Source organism: Tursiops truncatus, chromosome 7 (genome assembly GCF_011762595.2).
Source record: "Tursiops truncatus isolate mTurTru1 chromosome 7, mTurTru1.mat.Y, whole genome shotgun sequence".
Lineage (NCBI taxonomy): Eukaryota > Metazoa > Chordata > Mammalia > Artiodactyla > Delphinidae > Tursiops > Tursiops truncatus.
In genome coordinates, this window is record NC_047040.1 from 21230337 (window position 1) to 21250050 (window position 19714).

At 44.0% G+C, this 19714-nt stretch overlaps 2 protein-coding genes across 7 annotated transcripts in view; one reads left to right on the plus strand and one right to left on the minus strand.

Annotated features, from left to right (window-relative positions):
* The window catches only part of MREG (melanoregulin), a 140538-nt gene that overhangs the window by 3643 nt on the left and 117181 nt on the right, over positions 1-19714 (plus strand). For 3 of the 4 annotated variants that reach the window (XM_073807294.1, XM_073807297.1, XM_073807299.1), the window contains exon 2: positions 7259-7765. The gene's annotated coding sequence lies outside the window, so the exon portion shown is untranslated. Of the gene's footprint in view, positions 1-7258; positions 7766-17168; positions 17316-19714 lie in introns of those variants that run through there. The other variant, XM_073807296.1, reaches the window with a different exon arrangement.
* Positions 146-17004, minus strand: TMEM169 (transmembrane protein 169). Of its 3 annotated transcripts, none has more exons than XM_073807292.1 (3): positions 16906-17004; positions 6280-6676; positions 146-4095 (listed from the first exon to the last, which is right to left on the minus strand). In XM_073807292.1, exons 2-3 carry the CDS (start codon positions 6548-6550, stop codon positions 3473-3475), a joined length of 894 nt encoding a protein of 297 aa, XP_073663393.1. In that variant the 5' UTR covers positions 6551-6676; positions 16906-17004; the 3' UTR covers positions 146-3472. The 3 variants fall into 3 exon arrangements, with proteins under 3 accessions (XP_073663393.1, XP_073663394.1, XP_004320861.2); XM_073807293.1 differs by lacking the exon at positions 16906-17004 and adding an exon at positions 12683-14157; XM_004320813.4 differs by lacking the exon at positions 16906-17004 and adding an exon at positions 12679-14157.

The following is a 19714-nucleotide window of genomic DNA, read 5'->3' on the forward strand; positions in this document are numbered from 1 at the left end:
TTCCCATTTAGGTCACCACAGAGCATTGAGTAGAGTTCCCTGAGCTATACAGTAGGTTCTCATTAGTTATCTATTTTATGCATAGTATCAATAGTGTATATACGTCAACCCCAATCTCCCAATTCATCCCACCGCCCCCCCCTTTCCTCGTTGGTATCCATGTTTGTTCTCTATGTCTGTCTCTATTTCTGCTTTGCAAATATCATCTATACCATTCTTCTAGATTACACATATATGCGTTAATATGAGATATTTGTTTTTCTCTTACTTCACTCTGTATGACAGTCTCTAGGTCCATCCACATCTCTGCAAATGACCCAATTTCATTCCTTTTATGGCTGAGTAATATGCCATTGTATATATGTACCACATCTTCTTTATCCATTCCGCTATTGATGGACATTTAGGTTGCTTTCATGTCCTGGCTATTGTAAATAGTGTTGCAATGAACATTGGGGTGCATGTGTCTTTTTGAATTATGGTTTTCTCTGGATATATGCCCAGTAGTGGGATTGCTGGGTCATATGGTAGTTCTATTTTTCGTTTTTTTATTTTATTTTTTTTTATTTTTCGTTTTTTGAGGAACCTCCATATTGTTCTCCATAGTGGCTGCACCAATTTACATTCAAGGAGGGTAAAATTTCTGATGTTGGCCTCTAATCATTTGCAACACTGTAAAACTTAAGCCCTAGGTGGCCTGGTATCAATGACACAATGAAACTTTCAAGTCATCTAAAATTAGTTCTTCTTAAGATTTAGAACCTTGTTTTATTAGAAATCATGGATAACAGGGGTTTTGGTCCCCTTGGACTTGAAATGAAGAGCGCTGCCTAATGTCGATGGACAAGATGGCTTGGGAACATTGGCATTATCATACTGGATCAGACATGGTTTACCAAGCTCAGAATATTATGGCTACAGAGCAATTGGAAAGCATAGTCCTCCTTCCTGATATTCACCATGAAGAGTAGGTAACTATGAGCTAACAGAATGTTCAAGTATGGCATTTAACTCTCTAATTTCTCCTCTAAAATTCTCTAGGTATTTGCTGACAGCAAGGATGAGATTGCTTTAGGTCTGTTTGGTTAAGTTTTCCTTCCTCAGGTCTAGGCTTTTACATACCTCTCTGAGCCCTTTTGAAATGATTTTATTTTATGAGCCTATTTCTTCCACTAGGTGGCGAGCCCAATTAGGGTGAGGGTTACATCAACTTCACCTAGGTATCCCACGCTCCTTACCCTGACCCCACCCTCCTTCATTCTGCCAGGGACATCTTATCCTTGTCCTAATCATGACTGTTTTTCGCCTTGGCCATTTGTTTCCTTAACCCCCGAAAAAAATGTGACAAATGTGGCTGCAACTTCCTAATGTAAGCTTAGGTAAATCTGTGATCTGTGGAAAAAATCCAGCTAAACAGAATCCTCATAAATTGGTGGTCTATGGGAAGAGTCAAGACATAAGGACCCATATTAAGATCATTATACATATATAAAATAGTCACCACGCTCAACCTTTTCTGAAAACTGAAGCGTTCAAAGCAATTTTGGAGAAACTCAAAGAAAAAGTGAGCAAACGTTAATCTGATTTTATTTTTATTTTCTTTGTCTTCATTTCAATTGTTTATATCTCTGTAAAAGCACCAGAGAGCACCAACATTATCTTCAAACGTGTTAGACACAGTTGTTGTTTTTTTTCTCAAACTAATAATAGTTATTTTTAAAAAGGAGGGGTTTCCTCTGAAGGTGGAGTACAGCACCGTGCATCAGGCAAATGTCCTGGCCTTCTGTGGGACAGCATTGCTTGACCCATCTGGTTTGATTCACAGCAGTTCTTTCAACAGCTTCTTCCTGAGACATGAACCATGAATAGGGCACCAGCTATTCTTATAAGGACTCAAACCTCCAAAATCTGCTTGACCTCTTAGGATTTGATTTTTTTGAAACTGGAAAGAGACCCTCAGGAATATTTTTTGAAAGTTCAGAATCTATTGATCTGGATCCACCTGGTTTACACCCTCAGCGTCCATGAAGACCCAAGCTTTTCAGCACAGCAAAGACTGTGTTTGCTGTGAGAAGAAAGTTCTGAGTGAGTGAGGCTCTGAGTGAGCTTTGACAAACCACACAAAGCTAACTGTCTTCTTGTGCTTGGGGCTGCTGACCTTGCTGGGGGAAAGTCTGACATATGCAATGCCTCCCTTTGCAGTCTTTCATCTGTACATTAAACTAAACATCACCACACAGGCCCACCTTCACTACCGGGAAGAAAGCTATGCTACTATGATATAATTGTATTCAACTATTCACTCTTCCTTTCTAAAAAACCTGAAACCACATGGCATTATAGATATTTAATTGCAACATACGTGAGTTGCTAATATCTACGTGTGGTTTATGCATAGTATATGTAGCTAGTATCTATGTATAAATTCTCTGTGTAATATTTAGGCTTAAATAAATAAATACATACATACATAAATAAAACTGTACTCGCAGTTTTGGATCTGAATGTATTTAAATAATTACTGTGAGCCAGAGATTCTTACTTGCCTACCAAAATAGCCATTATTTCCTTGTCTCTTAAATTAGCAGAACCCAAACATTTAGAATATAGCTGCCCGGCCAAAAGACTACATTTCCCAGCCTTTCTTGCTTGTGAGGTCATGTGACTACCGTCTGGCCAATGAGATACAAGAAGTGTTGAGGGGGCCTACTGAGAAGCCGCCTTAGTCTAGGAGGGTGTATGTGCTCTTCGTTGCCCTTTCCTCTGTTCTATACGAAACAGGGATGTGATGACTGGAGATGTAGTCAGCACTGGGTGTTGAGGATAAAGGCAGTGAGGGTTGGTGAATAAAAAAAGCCTGGGATTCTGATGACTTCATCAATTTCCCTGATGGTCTGCCTCCAGACTTCTTCTATACAGGAAAGAAACAGACCTCTATCTTGTTTAAACTACTGATATTTGGATTTTAATTATATTTAATATATAAATCAAAATCTAAGTGATACACACATATCTTTACATTCTGCTACACTGTTGCAGCCTGCTTCTTAAATATTTCACTCCATCCCTATCTATTATCTTATTGGTGGACTTGGGTCTCCCGTGAGCCTCCTTATTCTCCCTGTCACATTTAGTCACATCTCCCCTGGGTTCCAGGCACCAGGAACACCTCCAAGCTCCTGAACTGACACACACCTGAGCTCCCTTGTCTCAGAAAAATGGTCATCTTAGGTCAAGGAATGAAGAAGAGTTTATCCACTGGATGGACTATCTGGGCACAGATTGCTTTTCTGTTTTCCGCCCTCCTGGAAACCAACAAGATGGTAGGACAGATCAGTGTGAGCTAAAATTTTCCAGAAGAACTGTGTACGGGGGAAGGCGGGGGAGGAATAATTTAAAGAAGGAATATTCTGAAATTGGAAGATGATATACAGGCTACTGAGACCAGAGAATCAAGTAAGTTGTTGGGAATTTAGACAGTGGATGTTTCTACCTCCTGGGTGGCATCCTTGTTGGACAGATTGCCTGAGATATTGTCAGATTCAAGCAGCTCCACAATGCTGTAGGGAGAACAGTCTTCCAGACCCAGTTTGCTGCACAGCCAGCCACAGAAGCCTTTCTCCATGTCCCGGGCAGCTTGCCACCATGCTCCCCAGGACCATGAGAGCTGGACCACGGCAGCATAGAGGCCCAGGGAAGAGGCCATGGCCATGATGAGCACTGGATAGAAGAGAATGAGGCAGGGGCAACATGAGATCTTGTGCCAGAAGGTCCTCTCCTCGTTGTACACAAGAAAGATATTGTACCAGGTGATGGTGCCATAGTAGAAAGAGACCACGAAGGAGAGGATGAAAACCACAGGCAGGCAGACCAGCGTCCAGAGGACCACGTGGGGCCCACGGTCTGCTCCCAGCTGGCAGGCCTTTCTGCCTTCAGGTGCCATTTCCCTTGAAGACACTTTAGGCTTGGTGAGTTCCTGCAGCTCCTTCTCTGTCAACGTGACATGGATATCCACCATCTGCCCCTTTTTCTTCCCTCGGGTGATGGTCCCAGTTAATGTGACATAGCGGCTGTCCACAGGCATGTTCCACATACCTGCAGGGCATAAAAAGGGGAAAGTCAAGATCAGAAGAGTAGACATTTCATCAGAGCGTCATCCTCTGAGACTGGAGCTGAGTACAAGAATGTCCATTATTATAGCCCCTGACACGGTACACCGTGACATGGTACGAAATCAGTGTTTCCACGATGGACTGAATGGGTCTCCCTCAGGGGAGGGGTTAGTACTCCCATGGTAAACTCTCACATCAGGGCCCTGAAGCAGGTTAAACTTGTTTCTCATTCTCTCTCCACTTTTCTGGGCCTCTATCATGTCTGTGATATGGAGGGGAGTGAGGGACTCTACCACAGACACTACTTCATAGTGACCTTATTTCTAGTTTACAAGTGCTGTGAAAATACTGTTTCTGAGTATCAGCTACTGTGTGTAAAGGTGGTGCTGTGTGTGTGTTATACTGATGAGCAGCCCACCCCTCTTCTCTCCTCATTCCTAACCCCATGCTTCTCTGAGAGGGTCCTCCTCATATGCTGGTGGACATCCCAGCCTTCATATCCAAATTCCGTACACACACAGGCACCACACATACACACGCACAACATACACACATTCCCCAACAAAAATACACCAGCATCATCACCAGCATCACCACCAGCATCACCACGACCAGCATCACCAGCATCACCACAACCAGCATCACCATCATCACCACCACCACCACCACCACCACCAGCAACAGCATCACCACCACCAGCATCACCAGCATCACCACCACCACCACCAGCATCACCACCATCACCACCACCATCATCACCATCATCACCACCACCAGCATTACCATCACCACCACCAGCGTCACCACCACCACCACCAGCATCACCACCACCAGCATCACCATCATCACCACCACCATCACCACCACCAGCATCACTATCATCACCACCACTACCACCAGCATCACCGCCACTACCACCAGCATCACCACCACCAGCATCACCAGCATCACCACCACCACCACCAGCATCACCACCACCATCATCACCATCGTCACCACCACCAGCATCACCATCGTCACCACCACTACCATCACTACCATCACCACCACCCTCACCAAACAGCCACTCTTTGGCCATCCCAGCAGTGAGATTGCAGGTAGTGAAACAGCAAAGTCCACAGTCCTTAGTATGTGAAGTGTAGTCTAGAAGTGGAGGATGGGAGGAGGGTATAGGCTTTCGGTTGGCATGTCCCCCAGGCCCTGTGGACTCCTAGCCCCCTGGCTGGTAGATGGACAGAATGGGCCTGCCTCAAGAGCAAACGTCCCTTCCTCCGAGAGGCATCCCCAACCACGCAATCTTTCCCTCCACCCGCCTCCCTCACTTGCTCGTCTTCCCATCACTGAGGTTTACTGTCTTTGGAACCCATACCACTACCTGTAATTGTCTCTTATCTGCTGACTTTTTGCTGTCTGTCTTCCCCTGACTGGAAGGTAAACTGCATGAAGGCAGGGGCATTGCTCATCTTGTTCACCGTGGGCGTATGTCTTAGGGGTGACCATCGACACAGAGATCTACCTCATCCATCTATTGCTGTGTAGTGACACTTAATATGGACACTCCACAGTTTCCTTAAGAGCAACAAACATTCTTATACATGCTTCCTTACGCACATGGGCATGAGGTAGATACTGAGAATTTCTTGGACATAGGCTATGCATATTTTGAATTTTAAATTTAATAGATATTGACAGATTTCCCTGAAGCGGATTCCTCTTCCACATGAGGTATACGAGAATATATCCATTTCCACACATTGATGTTATCATGTTTTACCCAATTTTTGGCCATCCTACATGTGAAGGATTACTATAACTCGTTGTTATAATTTGCATTTTCCTGATTATTATGGAAGTCAAATATTAGTTTCTTTATCTTACATGTATTAAATAGTTAGCATGGTTGTCTTGTATTACTATTTTTTGTGTATAAATCGGTCTCTTCCATTACACAAGGAGTTCCAAAAGGGCAGAGATCTCTTCTGTATCACCTAGAACATAATAAATGCTCAACAAATACTATCGATTTGTTGAATGAAGGCTGCAACACTGCGAGAAGAAATGTATCAATAAGAAGTACGTCAGTGAGCAAATGCCTGTCTGTCTTCTGGAGGATCCTCATTTGGTTTCCTTCCTGTGGCTTTAAGTAGGTGGCCCCAGAGAGACTTACCATCATCCACAGGATAGTCTAGGAAATCATCTCCCTCCTCCTCTTTAGGCTGATCTCCACCTTCTAATTCCCCAGGCTCCTCATCCAGTTTCTCACTCTCTGACCGGTAGATGATAATAGATTCTGGGCGGGACTCTTTCTTCTTCTTTTTCCTGCGACCCAGTGTGGATTCCCCATCAAGGGCCAGGGCAGCTGCCATGGCTTTCCTCAGAGAGCCCTGGTGGGGGCTTGGGAGCTGGCCCTGGCCTTCCACTGGTGCTGGCTCTTCCATCCTAGTCTTCAAATCTAGCTATTCCTTGTAAAGAGTCCAATTTGCTTGAGCAAACTCACGATCCACACATCACAGAGCTTCTTCCAGGATGGGGCTATGCAAAGACGTTCCAACGATGAGTTGCACCTGAAAGATAGGAAAGCAAAATCATCAACAGGGAATGAATAGGGTGAGATGGAGAGGGGTTTAGGAAGTGGTCCTCAACTTGGCAGAAGCCTTTGCCCCCCTTTATTTCTCATAAAAGTTTATTTTGGGAGTGCTATGGAAATACTTTTACAGGAATGAATCATTGTTAATAAAATATTATTTGTGTTGCCATATTTTGTGTTGCATATATTATGCAAAACTCATCAATCTAGCTGGGGGATGCCAAGTATAAGGAAGTTGAGTGAGGAAGCCTTACAGACAGATTAAGGACCATTCTTCCTCTCACCATAGATGGAGATTGCTATGGCGGGCACCAGCACTCCAGGCTTCTGGCTATTGGGTCAGCCGTTACAACTATACTCAAATGGTTGAATGCAACTTTGAACAAGCCATCCAACAATGGCACAACTCCACTAACCATGCCTTCTCTGATATTCTATAAAGACACTTGTCTCCTGGCTTCTTGTTGGCCCAAGATCCCAGAATGGCTGGGATCCGTACTATCACCTTCTGGGAGACCAGTGGAAAGAATGCACACTTTTCTCCTCTTTTGTTCTCCAGGTAAAAAGAGGTGGGAGAGAAGAGAGTCTATACAACATCTTTTAAGGAAGAAGCTGATCGGTCTGTGTTTTTGGTACATGGAGCCATTAAGAGGAACGGAATGTTTTGAGTGCTATTGCTAAAGAGGTGCCACTTAGCAAATACCCAGCCAGTCGCATTTAAACAGGTAGCTGCGGGACTTCCCTGGTGGTGTAGTGGTTAAGAATCTGCCTGCCAGTGCAGGGGACGTGGGTTTGATTCCTGGTCTGGGAAGATCCCACATGCCACGGAGCAACTAAGCCCGTGCGCCACAACTACTGAAGCCTGTGAGCCTAGAGCCCGCGAGCCATAACTACTGAGTCTGCTGCCACAACTACTGAAGCCTGTGCACCTAGAGCCTGTGCTCCACAACATGAGAAGCCACCGCAATGAGAAGCCTACGCACTGCCGCAAAGAGTAGCCCCCACTCGCCGCAACTAGTGAAAGTCCACGCATAGCAACGAAGATCCAACACAGCCAAAATAACAGGTAACTGCTTGTCTGCTTCTTTTAAAAAAATGTTATTATATTATGGAACGTTCCAAACATGTAAAATGAGAACATTTTTATTAGGGAAAGTGGCAAACATTTATAAAAGCAAAGAGAATAATTCGAATGAATCGTTACTGTACCTCTCACCCAATTTCAACAATAATCAAAACATTAGTAGCCAATTTTGTTTTATCTCCTCATATTATTTAAAAGCAAATGTCAGGGCTTCCCTGGTGGCGCAGTGGTTGAGAGTCCGCCTGCCGATGCAGGGGACACAGGTTCGTGCCCGGGTTCGGGAAGATCCCACATGCCGCGGAGTGGCTGGGCCCGTGAGCCACGGCTGCTGAGCCTGCGTGTCCGGAACGGAGCCTGTGCTCCGCAACGGGAGAGGCCACAACAGTGAGAGGCCCGCGTACCGCAAAAAAAAAAAAAAAAAAAGCAAATGTCAGATATCATTTCATTTCATCTGTATCTCTTTCAGCATGTACCTCTTACATATAAGAACTCTCTTTTTAAAAAAAGATTATCACCATACCATTATCGCACCTAATTATTTAAACGATTCTTTAATATCATTAAATATCTGGTCAGTTCAAATTTCCCTGTTTAAAACTTTAAATTCTATTTTCTTGAATTAGGATTCAAATAAGATCTATGCAATGGAAACAGATCGCACACCTCTGTCTATAGCAGCGCTGTCCAATAGAACTTTCTGCCATTGCACCTGAAATGAGTCTAGTACAACTGCGGAAATGATTTTTATTTTTATTATTATTATTTTTTTGGACACGCTGAGCAGCTTGTGGGATCTCAGTTCCCCGACCAGGGATTGAACCTGGGCCCTCGGCAGTGAAAGTGTGGAGTCCTAACCACTGGACCTCCAGGGAATTCCCCAGGAAATGCATCTTAAATTTTATTGAATTCTAACCAATTTAAATTTAAATAGCCACATGTGGCTACTGGCTACTATATTGGACGGAACAGGTCCATATGTTCCCCAACCAATTTTTTTTTTCCTTTTCCTTTCTATTTATTTGTTAAAGAAAGGTCATTTACCTTGCAGATTCTCATAGCCTAGATCTTGAGGATTGCAACCCCCATAGTATGTTCCTCTGAACCACATATCTCCTATAAATTGGTAGCTAAATAAAGAGGCTTACTCAGATTTGGGTTAGAATTTTTTTTGGTTGGTTGGTTGTTTTGGCAAGATGTTATAGATGGTGTTTTGTATTTCCATCAGAAGGTAGCTAATATTTGCTTGACTCCGTGAAATTAGTAGCCATTGACGACTATCGGCCAGACCCATTCGTTCATTAGGTGTTACAAAAATGATGACATTCTATTTCTCTCATTTCTTCTTTATTTATTAGCCAGAATACTCTCATGGGCCTTTTTAAAAAAAAAAAAATTATTTATTTATGGCTGTGTTGGGTCTTCGTTGACGCCCACGGTCTTTCTCTAGTTGCAGAGAGTGGGGGCTACTCTTCACTGCAGTGCGTGGGCTTCTCATTGCAGTGGCTTCTCTTGTTGCGGAGCACGGGCTCTAGGCGTGCACGTTCAGTAGTTGTGGCGCACGGGATTAGTTGCTTCGCGGCATGTGGGATCTTCCCGGACCAGGGATCGAACCCATGTCCCCTGCATTGGCAAGCAGATTCACCACTGCGCTACCAGGGAAGTCCCTCATGTGCTTTTAACAAACCCAGTTTTAAACTTAGTGGAGGAGGCAAGTGGCGCCATTGTTATATAACATTATTGTCAATTATACTGTTAAATACCTTTCTTTAATGAGAACAGTGGCAGCTTCTACTGATATGAAAAGTTTCTGAATTATTTACCAAACAAATGTCCTAATTTCCAAATAACTGTATTTATAATTGAGAATTGTAGTAGACTGTAAGTAGACTCTACTCACAGTTCTGTTGCCCCAGGCACCCGGAGACTGTTTACCCTCAGTAACTCCAGGGTGCCAGCTTTTTGTTACTTTTGTTCCCAATTCTCAAATCTTCATTTTGTTTCAGTGCTCTCTGAGTACTTCCTTTCTTTCAAGGCCACATGCACACTCTTTCGTGTCTCTGTATCCCAAACAATAAAACTTCTCCTCTTATTTGTATTAAATGGCCCCAACGTTTAGTGGACTGGCCCAGTCAGGGCAGGGTGGGGAATGAGGAGGATTATGAAACAGACAAAAATCTAACTAGGCGCTAAATGCCACTCAATTTGAAGCAAATTCCATGTCTTAATACGATGCACCTTCTGTATTACCAGGTACCAAGACTGACTCTATCACATTTCTTTGAATGCCAAAACTCCCCAAAGTCTGAGCAACCTTCTCAGCAGGTAGCTCTCCTCCATTGTCCAAGTATCACCTAAATACTTCTCCTTCATCCTTTAATTGTTAATTTTCTTTCCTGTTTCCCCACTGGATGGAAGGTGGGTACTGGGTCTCATCACCTTTGTATCTTGGGCACATAGCCCAGTGACTGAAACAAATGAGGTGCTCAGCCACAGAACTGAAAACGCCCACAGGTGGAATTAAGGTTTCACTAAATCTTCACAGCCTGACTTTGCCTGTTTGAACAAAATAAGTACCATTACCTTCACATTCTTATGCATGGAGCTTGTTGGACTATGAAATTCATTTGGTGACGTCTCTAAGAGCACACGATGTTCTAAAAATGGGAAGATCCAGAATACAGGAGCTTTCTGTGATAAAGTAGGTTCTAATGTCCTCACTTGACGTTATTAAGCTCTTCCATGTTAAATAAAGAAGTGAGAGAACTGGATTTAAGCCTAACTTGCACAATTCCTAACAGAACAAGCACTATTTTGCAATGAGGACATCTGGAGTTAATAATAGTAATACCTAAAACTTACTGGATGTTGACTGTGTGCTAGGTGCTGTTCTAAGTGCTTTTCAATAATCATTATTGTGTAATCCTCACAGCAAACCAAGGAAGGAGGTACTATTATTATCCCCATGCAGAGGAGTAATTTGCTCAAGGTTACATAGTAATGGTGCTGTGACTCACACTCAGCTTTGCTAATTTCAGAGCCCATGTTTTATTCACCATGCTTTGCTGCCTGCCAACATTTACCCCAGATTTTATACTTAAACCTCTAGGGCTGTCTTTGATGAATCCATCTCCTATATTAAGGATATATTCCTATGTCCCTATTACTAATCAGTCTCTAAGTCCTGCCACTCATTCCTATGGAATCGCTTTGGTAATGTGTTCATTTCAATTTCTACTACCATCATATGCTAGAATACAGCCCCTACACTGCTTCCTCCACGTAAGTTCCTCTGCCTTCCATTTCAGAATTCTTCCTCTACCGTTTTAAACGGTGATTAATGACACAAGATATTTTTATGTTGTCCAGTAATCATCACTATCTTGCCATTTCTGACTAAAATATATCTCAAGGGTCTGCCTGGTGTTTGAGGCTCTCCATATTCATGCTCCATCCTAAGGTTCCACAGCAGTTTTTCCCATTCCCCATAACATGACTAGTTGACACATTTACTTATGTCGGTTCCTTCACCTTCTTCACTCTTCTCCACCTCTTTCAAGCCTGGCTCAAGAGACTCACTCACTCATGTTCCCTTCTGTGACCATCCCAGCCTACATGTCTCTCCCCGACCCCAATCCTGTTGTTGTAGGAGGGAGGTGAGAATGACATGAGTGTTCGAGCGTCCAATGCCTAGTATGAGTTGATGCTTCATAGATGTTAGTTTCCAATCCCTTTCTTCTGCCTTCTCCTACTCTGTATTCCAGTAGTATTTGTCATCTGTACCATACTCTCTTAGTGCTTAATTATGCAGCATTTCATATCATCTTGAACCGATTATGAATGGCTTCATGATTTTTCATTCATCTCCCCACTGAAGATTATAAAATTTTAGAAGTCAGGAACTGTCTTACACTTCTTTACCTCTAATGGGAAGATCCCAGGGCTGGACATGTAGCAGATACTCAGTACGTACTTGTTGACCCGGTAAGGCAAAGGGGAAGGGAAAATGCCTATTTGTAAATATGATGTGAACAAGGGTTAAGAGAGGAAGGCTTAATTATTTTCCTCATTTCTGTACACTTTATTATGCTGTTAGCATTTGAGCTGCGAAGCAGGTTTTGAACACTTCTCCTTTCTTTTACATATCATAAGAGAGAGGGTAGGAAGAAAATTTCTCTAGTTTCCAAGGTTTTAGTCAGTAGAATTAAGAGAAGACACAGAACTCTGCTCTTTTTCCTGGAAGGTAGGCTTCGCCCATCCTCCACCTCCACCCCCAGTCCAAAGATTATTAACGAATGTGATACTGCAGACTGTTAACCTCAATCCACCATTAGCTCTGACTCCTCAGTCATTCTGGGGGGAAAAATAGGTTTTAAAGTATATACTCAGACTCTGGAACTTACGCATAAAATAACTGGTTTTAAGCCACCCTTGAAGAAAATTCTCCAGATAATTCTTAAATGCATCCACTACTTTTCCCCATCTTCATTGCTACCACTCTGGTCTAAGAGGCCATCATCTCTTACTAAGGTTCTAAAAATGCTCCATATCTTCTGGCTTCTACTCTTGCTGTCTTCAAATCAATTCTCCACTTAGCAGTTAGAAAGATCTTTTGAAAACATACATAAAATCAGGCCGTTTTCTGCTTAAAATCCTCCAGTGACTTCCCATTGGTATAAAATGAAATCCAAACTTTTCATGTGGCCTAAGGACTTGTGTGATCTGGCCTCTCCCTGTCCTGCCATCCTAGGCTATACCATCTCCCTCATGAATAACTCCAACGCTTCAATCACACTAGCTGCCTATGTACTCCTCTAGAGTTTTATTAAAAGAAACCCAACAGGTCTTAAGCAGTCAGTGAACACCCCCAAACTCACAACACCACAAAATGAACTTACCTACCCAGGTGTAGTGCCTTGGTAGAGCTGAGTCATCAGCAGGAAGTCTGGTCATTGCTCCCATCCTGTCACTTGGTCACTAACTCCCACTCCCACCTCCACAGTGGTGGCTCACTGCTGCTTCATGGACCTCTCAGCATCAGGCATGATTTCCCTGGAGTCTGTTCATGATTCTCTGTTCCTAGGTGGTCACTGAAGCACACCTGATCCAGGGCCTTCTCCAAACCCACCCAGATACTCAGCAGAACTTGTGGGCTTGGTAGGTGGAGAAGCCAGGAAGTTTTGAAGCCTCTGCTCTCAGATTAATTGCAGGGAAGCAAGTAACATATATGGATGAAGAGTGGCTGGAAAAAGCTAATAAATGGCAATGACACCAAGCCTTAGCAACTGGACACAGGGAATGGTGGGGGCTGTGGTAAACATAAAGCTCACTCAGGTCTCATCTGAAATAGCAAGTTACTGTTCTCCTCTCTTCTTCCCACCAAGCCAACTGCTTTCATAGAGAAATTCAGGTCCATTTGGTATGGGTTGCCTGAAATTTCATGAGAAAGTTCCTGATTTTAATTACTGCAATTAGTCCAAATTTAAATAAATTACCACGTGGACAACCAACCAAAACAAATCATAGATAGGCTGCCATTCTGCTGTCTCTGGCTTATAATGCTTCCAAATTAGGGTGCCCTGCTCCACTGGTTTAACTAAGTACAATTAGGAATTGACTTTTCGCACCTTCACTGCTATTAACACATCTGCCTCTTCCAGGGCACCTGAACCGGGGCTAAGTGGGTAAAGAATCATCATTTTCAAGTTCATTTATGATTACTACAGTGAGCTGTGCCTTGCTCCAGCCCTGCTGTTCTTCCAGTTCTTTTCTGACTTGTGTATCTGTCACTCAGAGGGCTACACATCACCTGTCTGGGGTGGCCAAACTCCCCCGTTAGCATCTTGGTTTGCCACCATTAGAGGTGCTAGGCCAACCAGGAAATAAAATGTTTGCCATTTTACCACTGAAAATTACTATTAGCCACTCCCAGAGAGACCGTCTCACCAATGTAAAGATGAAAGGAAATTTGGTTCAGACCAGTATCGAGTGATTGGAACGATGATGGGACGGCAGCTTACAAGTCGCAGCTTCCAGCCCGTTGCTGTGGCTGACTGTGAGCACAGTCAGGCTGCAGCCTTTTCCTCTGTGGTCCTGTGAGCAACATTTCTCTCGTCTCCTGGTCCTGAAAGGCTCCCGCACTGAGGCTGGTTCATCATCTCGGGAGCATCTGACTGTCTACAGAGGAAATATTTCCCGATAGTGAAGGTAGCTGGGTATAAGGAGCTTGAGCAACTTTAGTGTAAGGGCGGTTAGATCTGATCTTTATTGTCTGATCTTTTGTTTATTTATTGTCCTACCTCTCATGGCACACATACTCCTTCCACCCCCAACTACCAACATGTGTACATCCCAGAACATAAACTCTACCAAGGCAGGGACACCTAACCGTCTTGTCCACTGTACCGTAACCCCCATGTCTAGAATAGACACGTGCTCAATAAATACTGGCTGAATATTGTGAACTGGTTAAGAATCTTACTTATATAAGTTGGCTCAGGCAACTTTACATCAAGGCAGGCGGGGCTAGATACGCCTCACTGATATTCCTTCAGCACCGAGATTCTGTCTCAATGTTGAGAATCCCACAGGCCCCTGTCAGTCTGAGCCAGCAGCTGCTACGTGAAGGGGAGAAAATGAAGTTACTAGGCAGATGGGGTGGGGGAGGGGTGCAAGATGGGTGAGAAGCAAGAGCATCTCAGAAGATGAATGGAGGGAGTGCTAAGGGGTATGACAGAGTGGGAATGTGGCAAGATCACAGCCATGGTGATGCCTTTTTCCCCAGGACAAAGGGGGCAGGGATGCAGAGTGCCAGGTAGCATTTGATTTGGCCAAAGGGACAGTCATTGCAGCGGGGCACGGATGCCCTGAGAAGAGAGGGCTCAACCAAGAGTCAGAGCTAAAATCTGGAAACAAAGAGCCTTCGAGAGGCAGAACTACTCCTGTGCCTCCAGGCCTTTCGGGGATAGCCGACATTCAAACCCTGACTGAGGTCAGAGGCAGGGGCAGAGAGGACACGCCTTTTTCTTTTTAACAAAAGATCTCTTGAAGAGACTCCACATCTCCCTTCATCACAGGCTCTCTTTGGACTGTGAAAATGAGCTTTCTGACTGCTCATAGCTTCCCTGAGGCTGAGGAATGGCTCCTTGCCATCCTCAGCAAGCAAAACTGGCTTGAAGCCAGTCCAGTCACCTTTTCACTGTAGGACTGCAGAATCCCTCTCTGAGGCCACTCAGCCACCACACAGAGGCTGCAGTACAGCCAGGCCCATGTTGACCCGCCCTGGCAGAGTTCCATAAATCCCCAAGTCCAGACCAGGTCACAAATCACATTTAATTAGATCTTCAATAAAAGTACCTTTGAAAGAAATTTAAATTGTTCCTTCCTCCCAAGAAAGCAAGCCTGGAATTTTTCGGAATAAGAAACCTCTTAGAACTGAGTTAGTAGAAGTGATTCCTTGATAAACTATCCAGCAAATGAGAAGTGGAAGAGATAGCTTCCCTTCTTTAAGCAGTGTTGATTGGAATCTGTCATCAACAAAGACAGAGGGGGAGGTGTTTCTCAGGGGAGGTCAGAGGAGGGCAGGGGGATGGAGGAACAGGGAGGAAGTGATGTTTGATTCCACTCTCAACCAGATCCATTTCCAATTCACTCTAACTCAGTGGTGGACCCAACAAAAGAATGATGGCATTTGTTTGTTTTTACATTATTTTAATACCTTGCTGGGGAAAATACAGTACTCTTGTTAGGGGAACCACTGACTGAAACCATCCACCCTGGCCAGGCCCAAGAGTAACCACTTGCATGAGTTATCTTAAACAGGAGGTCCTGGTAAGGAACGCGGAACTAACAAGCTGCCGCCAACCGGAAGAATTCAGGAAAGGTCAAAACGAGAGAGGAGACATCAGTCCATATGTCCTACCAACCTCCCAGATTCCTTCTCGCTGGAATCCATCTTGGCTGAGTGATGTGGAAGCCACCAGGAAGGACCCTGAGTCAGAATGATTGGCCAGGGACAACCTGGAAACTAACCCCATCACCGTAAAACCCTGAGACTGCGAGCCACGTGGTAGAGCAGTCCTCCTGGATTCCCTTACCTTACTGGTCTCTGCCCGGGCACCCCTTCCCGATAAAATCTCTTGCTTTGTCAGCACATGTGTCTCCTCCAACAATTCTTTTCCGAGTGTTAGACAAGAGCCCACTCTCAGGCCCTGGAAAGGGTCCCCCTTCCTGCAACACTCTGACAACAGACTTAGAAACATGATCCTGCCTGGATTGTTAAGACCACAGCACCTGACATATTCCCTAGATTTGTCAAGTTCTCAGGCAAAGTCTCCCCAGGCTAGTCCAGGTGTAACCCCACTCTGGTGGGTTGACAGCAGGAAGCAAGATGGAGAATTTGAATAATAAATCACTGTTAATGGGCCCCAAAACACGGATGAGAAATTTCCCCCATCCTCAGGAGGCTCGCTCCCCTGCATAAGGAATGAACTAGAGGGTAGGATCTCAAACACACATCTACAGATGCATTCTTGCAGGAAGCATACACCCTTCAAGGAAAGATCTTTTGAACTCATCAATTTATGCAGCCCAGCAGAAATGTATCAAATCTCAAATCTGGTAAAGTTTCCTTCTTCCCTTCATTCCTCAGTGAGGAGAGGGAGATGAGGTGGAGGTGGGCTTGAGTTTTTTCTAAAAATCATTTATTATCTTGGTTCTCTGAATAACTACAATTGTATTTCCCCCCTCCCCCCCTCATTCCCATCCCTTCCGGAGGATGAAGCCGGATTTCTCCGCCCTCAGCTAAGGTTGCCCCTTTCCTTCCCAGCCAGCTGCACACAGCAGCTGGAGCCAGAGCATCGCTGGACTTCCAATGCGGGCGGGCGCAGCAAGGAAGGAGGCAATACGGGAGGCTCCCGAGCTGCAGCCTCTCTTTACCCAGATGCACTGGAGATTTAATTTTAATTAACCGTGAGAGCTATAGCACTGAGGATTGAATTTTTCAAAATAGAGCACAATCCCACTTTTTGTCTTCCTCCCTTTCCCAAAAGCATCGAAATAACACACACACACACACACACACACACACACACAGACACACACACACAAGGAACAAAGAATCTCACCTACACGTGCCGGGGAGATAGGCAGGCGGACAGTTTGAACGGTAAGGACGCCGCCTTGGGGGAGCGGTTCTGCGCTGGGAGAATAGAGAGCCCCTGAGGCGGCCGCGCGGGGTGGGGCGGGGCTATGGAGAGGGGCGGGGCGATGCGAGGCAGCGCGAGTGGACTGGACGGGGCGGGGCGGGGCGGGGCGGGGCGGGACCCGGGCGGTCACGTCGGCGTGAGCCCTATGTCCGGCATATTTATAAGGCGGCGTGGGCCCATTGACTTAACCTGGCCTATGCTTCATCACTCAAATGTCCCGTGGCCGTGAGTTTGCCTGGCAACAGGCTTGATGCAGCACCAAGTGGCCATCGTCACCGGCGGGGGTACGGGCATCGGAAAGGCCATCGCGACCGAGCTCCTGCATCTAGGTGCGTGAGCAGGCCTCTGGGCTAGGTTACTCAGAGCGAGAGAGCCTTAGAAGCTGGCGGAACCTGGGGTCGGGAGCCCGGGGGCCAGAGGCGGGCTTAGGAGAGCGTGAAGTTGCAAAGCAAAGGAAGTGTAGCTGTGGGTGAAATTTAAACCGCGAGGGAGAGAGGAGAGAGGAGAGTTCTAAGAAAAGTTGTGGAGAAGCGGTGGATGATGAACTACTATTTGTAAACTAAAGGGAAAATTTAGAGCCAAAGATACTGTGTCCGAGGTGGGGATTAAGGAGACGTGTGGAATCATGCTATGGAACTAATTATGGATGTGAATTTAAAATTAATTCTTTCTAGGGAATTCCCTGGCGATCTAGTGGTTAGGACTCAGGGCTTTCCTGCCGGTGGGCCTGGGCTGGATCCCTGGGCGGGGAACTAAGATCCCACAAGCCGTGCTGCTGGGCCAAATAAATAAATTCTATTTATTGCCTAATGAATGATTAGGAAACATGGGAAGACTTCATTTAACTGGAAAAGGTAAAAGTCTCCCATCATATAATCTTCTCGAATCTCTTGTAATAGTTACCTTAACTTGGGTGAAGGGAGGACTTGATAAGCAATAAACAAGGAAAGAAACCACAAAAGGGAAAATAGATAAATATGAAGGTGTATATCCTCATTGAATTAAAAAATATATGTGAATAAAGTTTGAAGGAACATGAAGAAAAACATTTACAATGTACAACAAATTTATTATATAAACAGATCTCATAAATAAATAAGGAAAAGATCTAACAACTAATAGAAAGATAGGCTTCTGATATGGGCCAAGCATTTTAAATCAAGAACTAAAAAAAAGCAGTAAGTATATGAAAAAATAGTCAACTTTTTTGGCAATGAAATGCAAAATATAGCAATAAAAAGTACCATTGGTTTTTTAACAGAATTTTAAAACATTGGGGAAAATGAAAGTGTTGATGAGGAAGTGAGAAGGGAGACAAGAATGTAAATTATTACAAGCTTTCTAGAGGTCAGTTTGGGAAAAAAAAATCCAAAAGTATTAACAGTATTTGTGCTGTATGACCTAGTAATTCCTCTCTCAGGAATTTACTCTTCGGAAATAATCAGGGACAAGCACGGATTTGTGTACAAGAATGTAGTGTTGAATAGTGAAACATGATAAGGGAAAAGACTAAATCAGTAACAATGAAATATGCTGCTATTTAAACATCTTGCTATTGAAGATTTTGTTGTCAAATGCATACCATATAATTGAAAAAAATCAGGATTCTAAACAAAATATAGCATTCCAATTTAATTGTTAATGAAAGATATATATGCAGAAGAAGACTGAAAAGAAGTTTGTAATATTGTTATCAGCAACTACTTTTTCTGGAAATGATTTGAATGATGAATGGTTAAACTGTACTCATTTTTCAATTTTTTTTAATGAACATGTAAGTTGTCTTTGCTTACCATTGTGTTTCTCATGCTCGGCACAGCATATGAACTTAAAAAAAGTATGTTGAAAAAAAGGAAAAAATACATCTTAATAAGAAAAAAAAAAGAAAATTAGCATTTCTTAATCTGACACTGGTGTAGCTTCATCACCATTACTACCCACTTTACTTCCAACACCAAAACTCTAACCCTGTTCAGGAAAATCCATTAGAAAAGTAGAATCGGTTATCATTTTCTGTGAAGGTCAGATACCAGGCTTCACAGCAGATTGGTCAGATCCTGGTTCAGCCTTCCAATGTACTTTAAAAAAAAAGTAATGTACTGGAAATGCATTTCCTTCAGTGAAAGAGTATACAAATAATTTTTTCTCTGACTTGCTCAGCTTTATTTTTTTATTCCAGGATTAATGGCTGTTTCCTGAAAATTGTTATAGAAACCTAAATTGGGCAAATAAAATAAAATGTTAGCCAATTCAGTTTCCAGTGAGAAGGCTCCTATTTTTTGGTATGAATTACAAGTTGGATTTTGAAGCATGCTTTTTAAAAATAAATTTATTTATTTATTTTTGGCTGCGTTGGGTCTTCGTTAATGCGCGCAGGCTTTCTCTAGTGGTGGCGAGCGGGGGCTACTCTTTGCGCGCTGCAGTGCGTGGTCTTCTCACTGCGGTGGCTTCTCTTGTTGCGGAGCATGGGCTCTAGGCATGTGGGCTTAAGTAGTTGTGGCGCGCGGGCTCAGTAGTTGTGGCTCGCGGGCTCTAGAATGCAGGCTCCGAAGCTGTGATACACAGGCTTAGTTGCTCAGCGGCATGTGGGATCTTCCCAGACCAGGGCTCGAACCCGTGTCCCCTGCCTTGGCAGGCGGATTCTTAACCACTGCGCCACCAGGGAAGTCCGAGGCATGCTTTTTTTGTTTGTTTGTTTGTTTTGTTTTGTTTTGTTTTTGCTGTACGT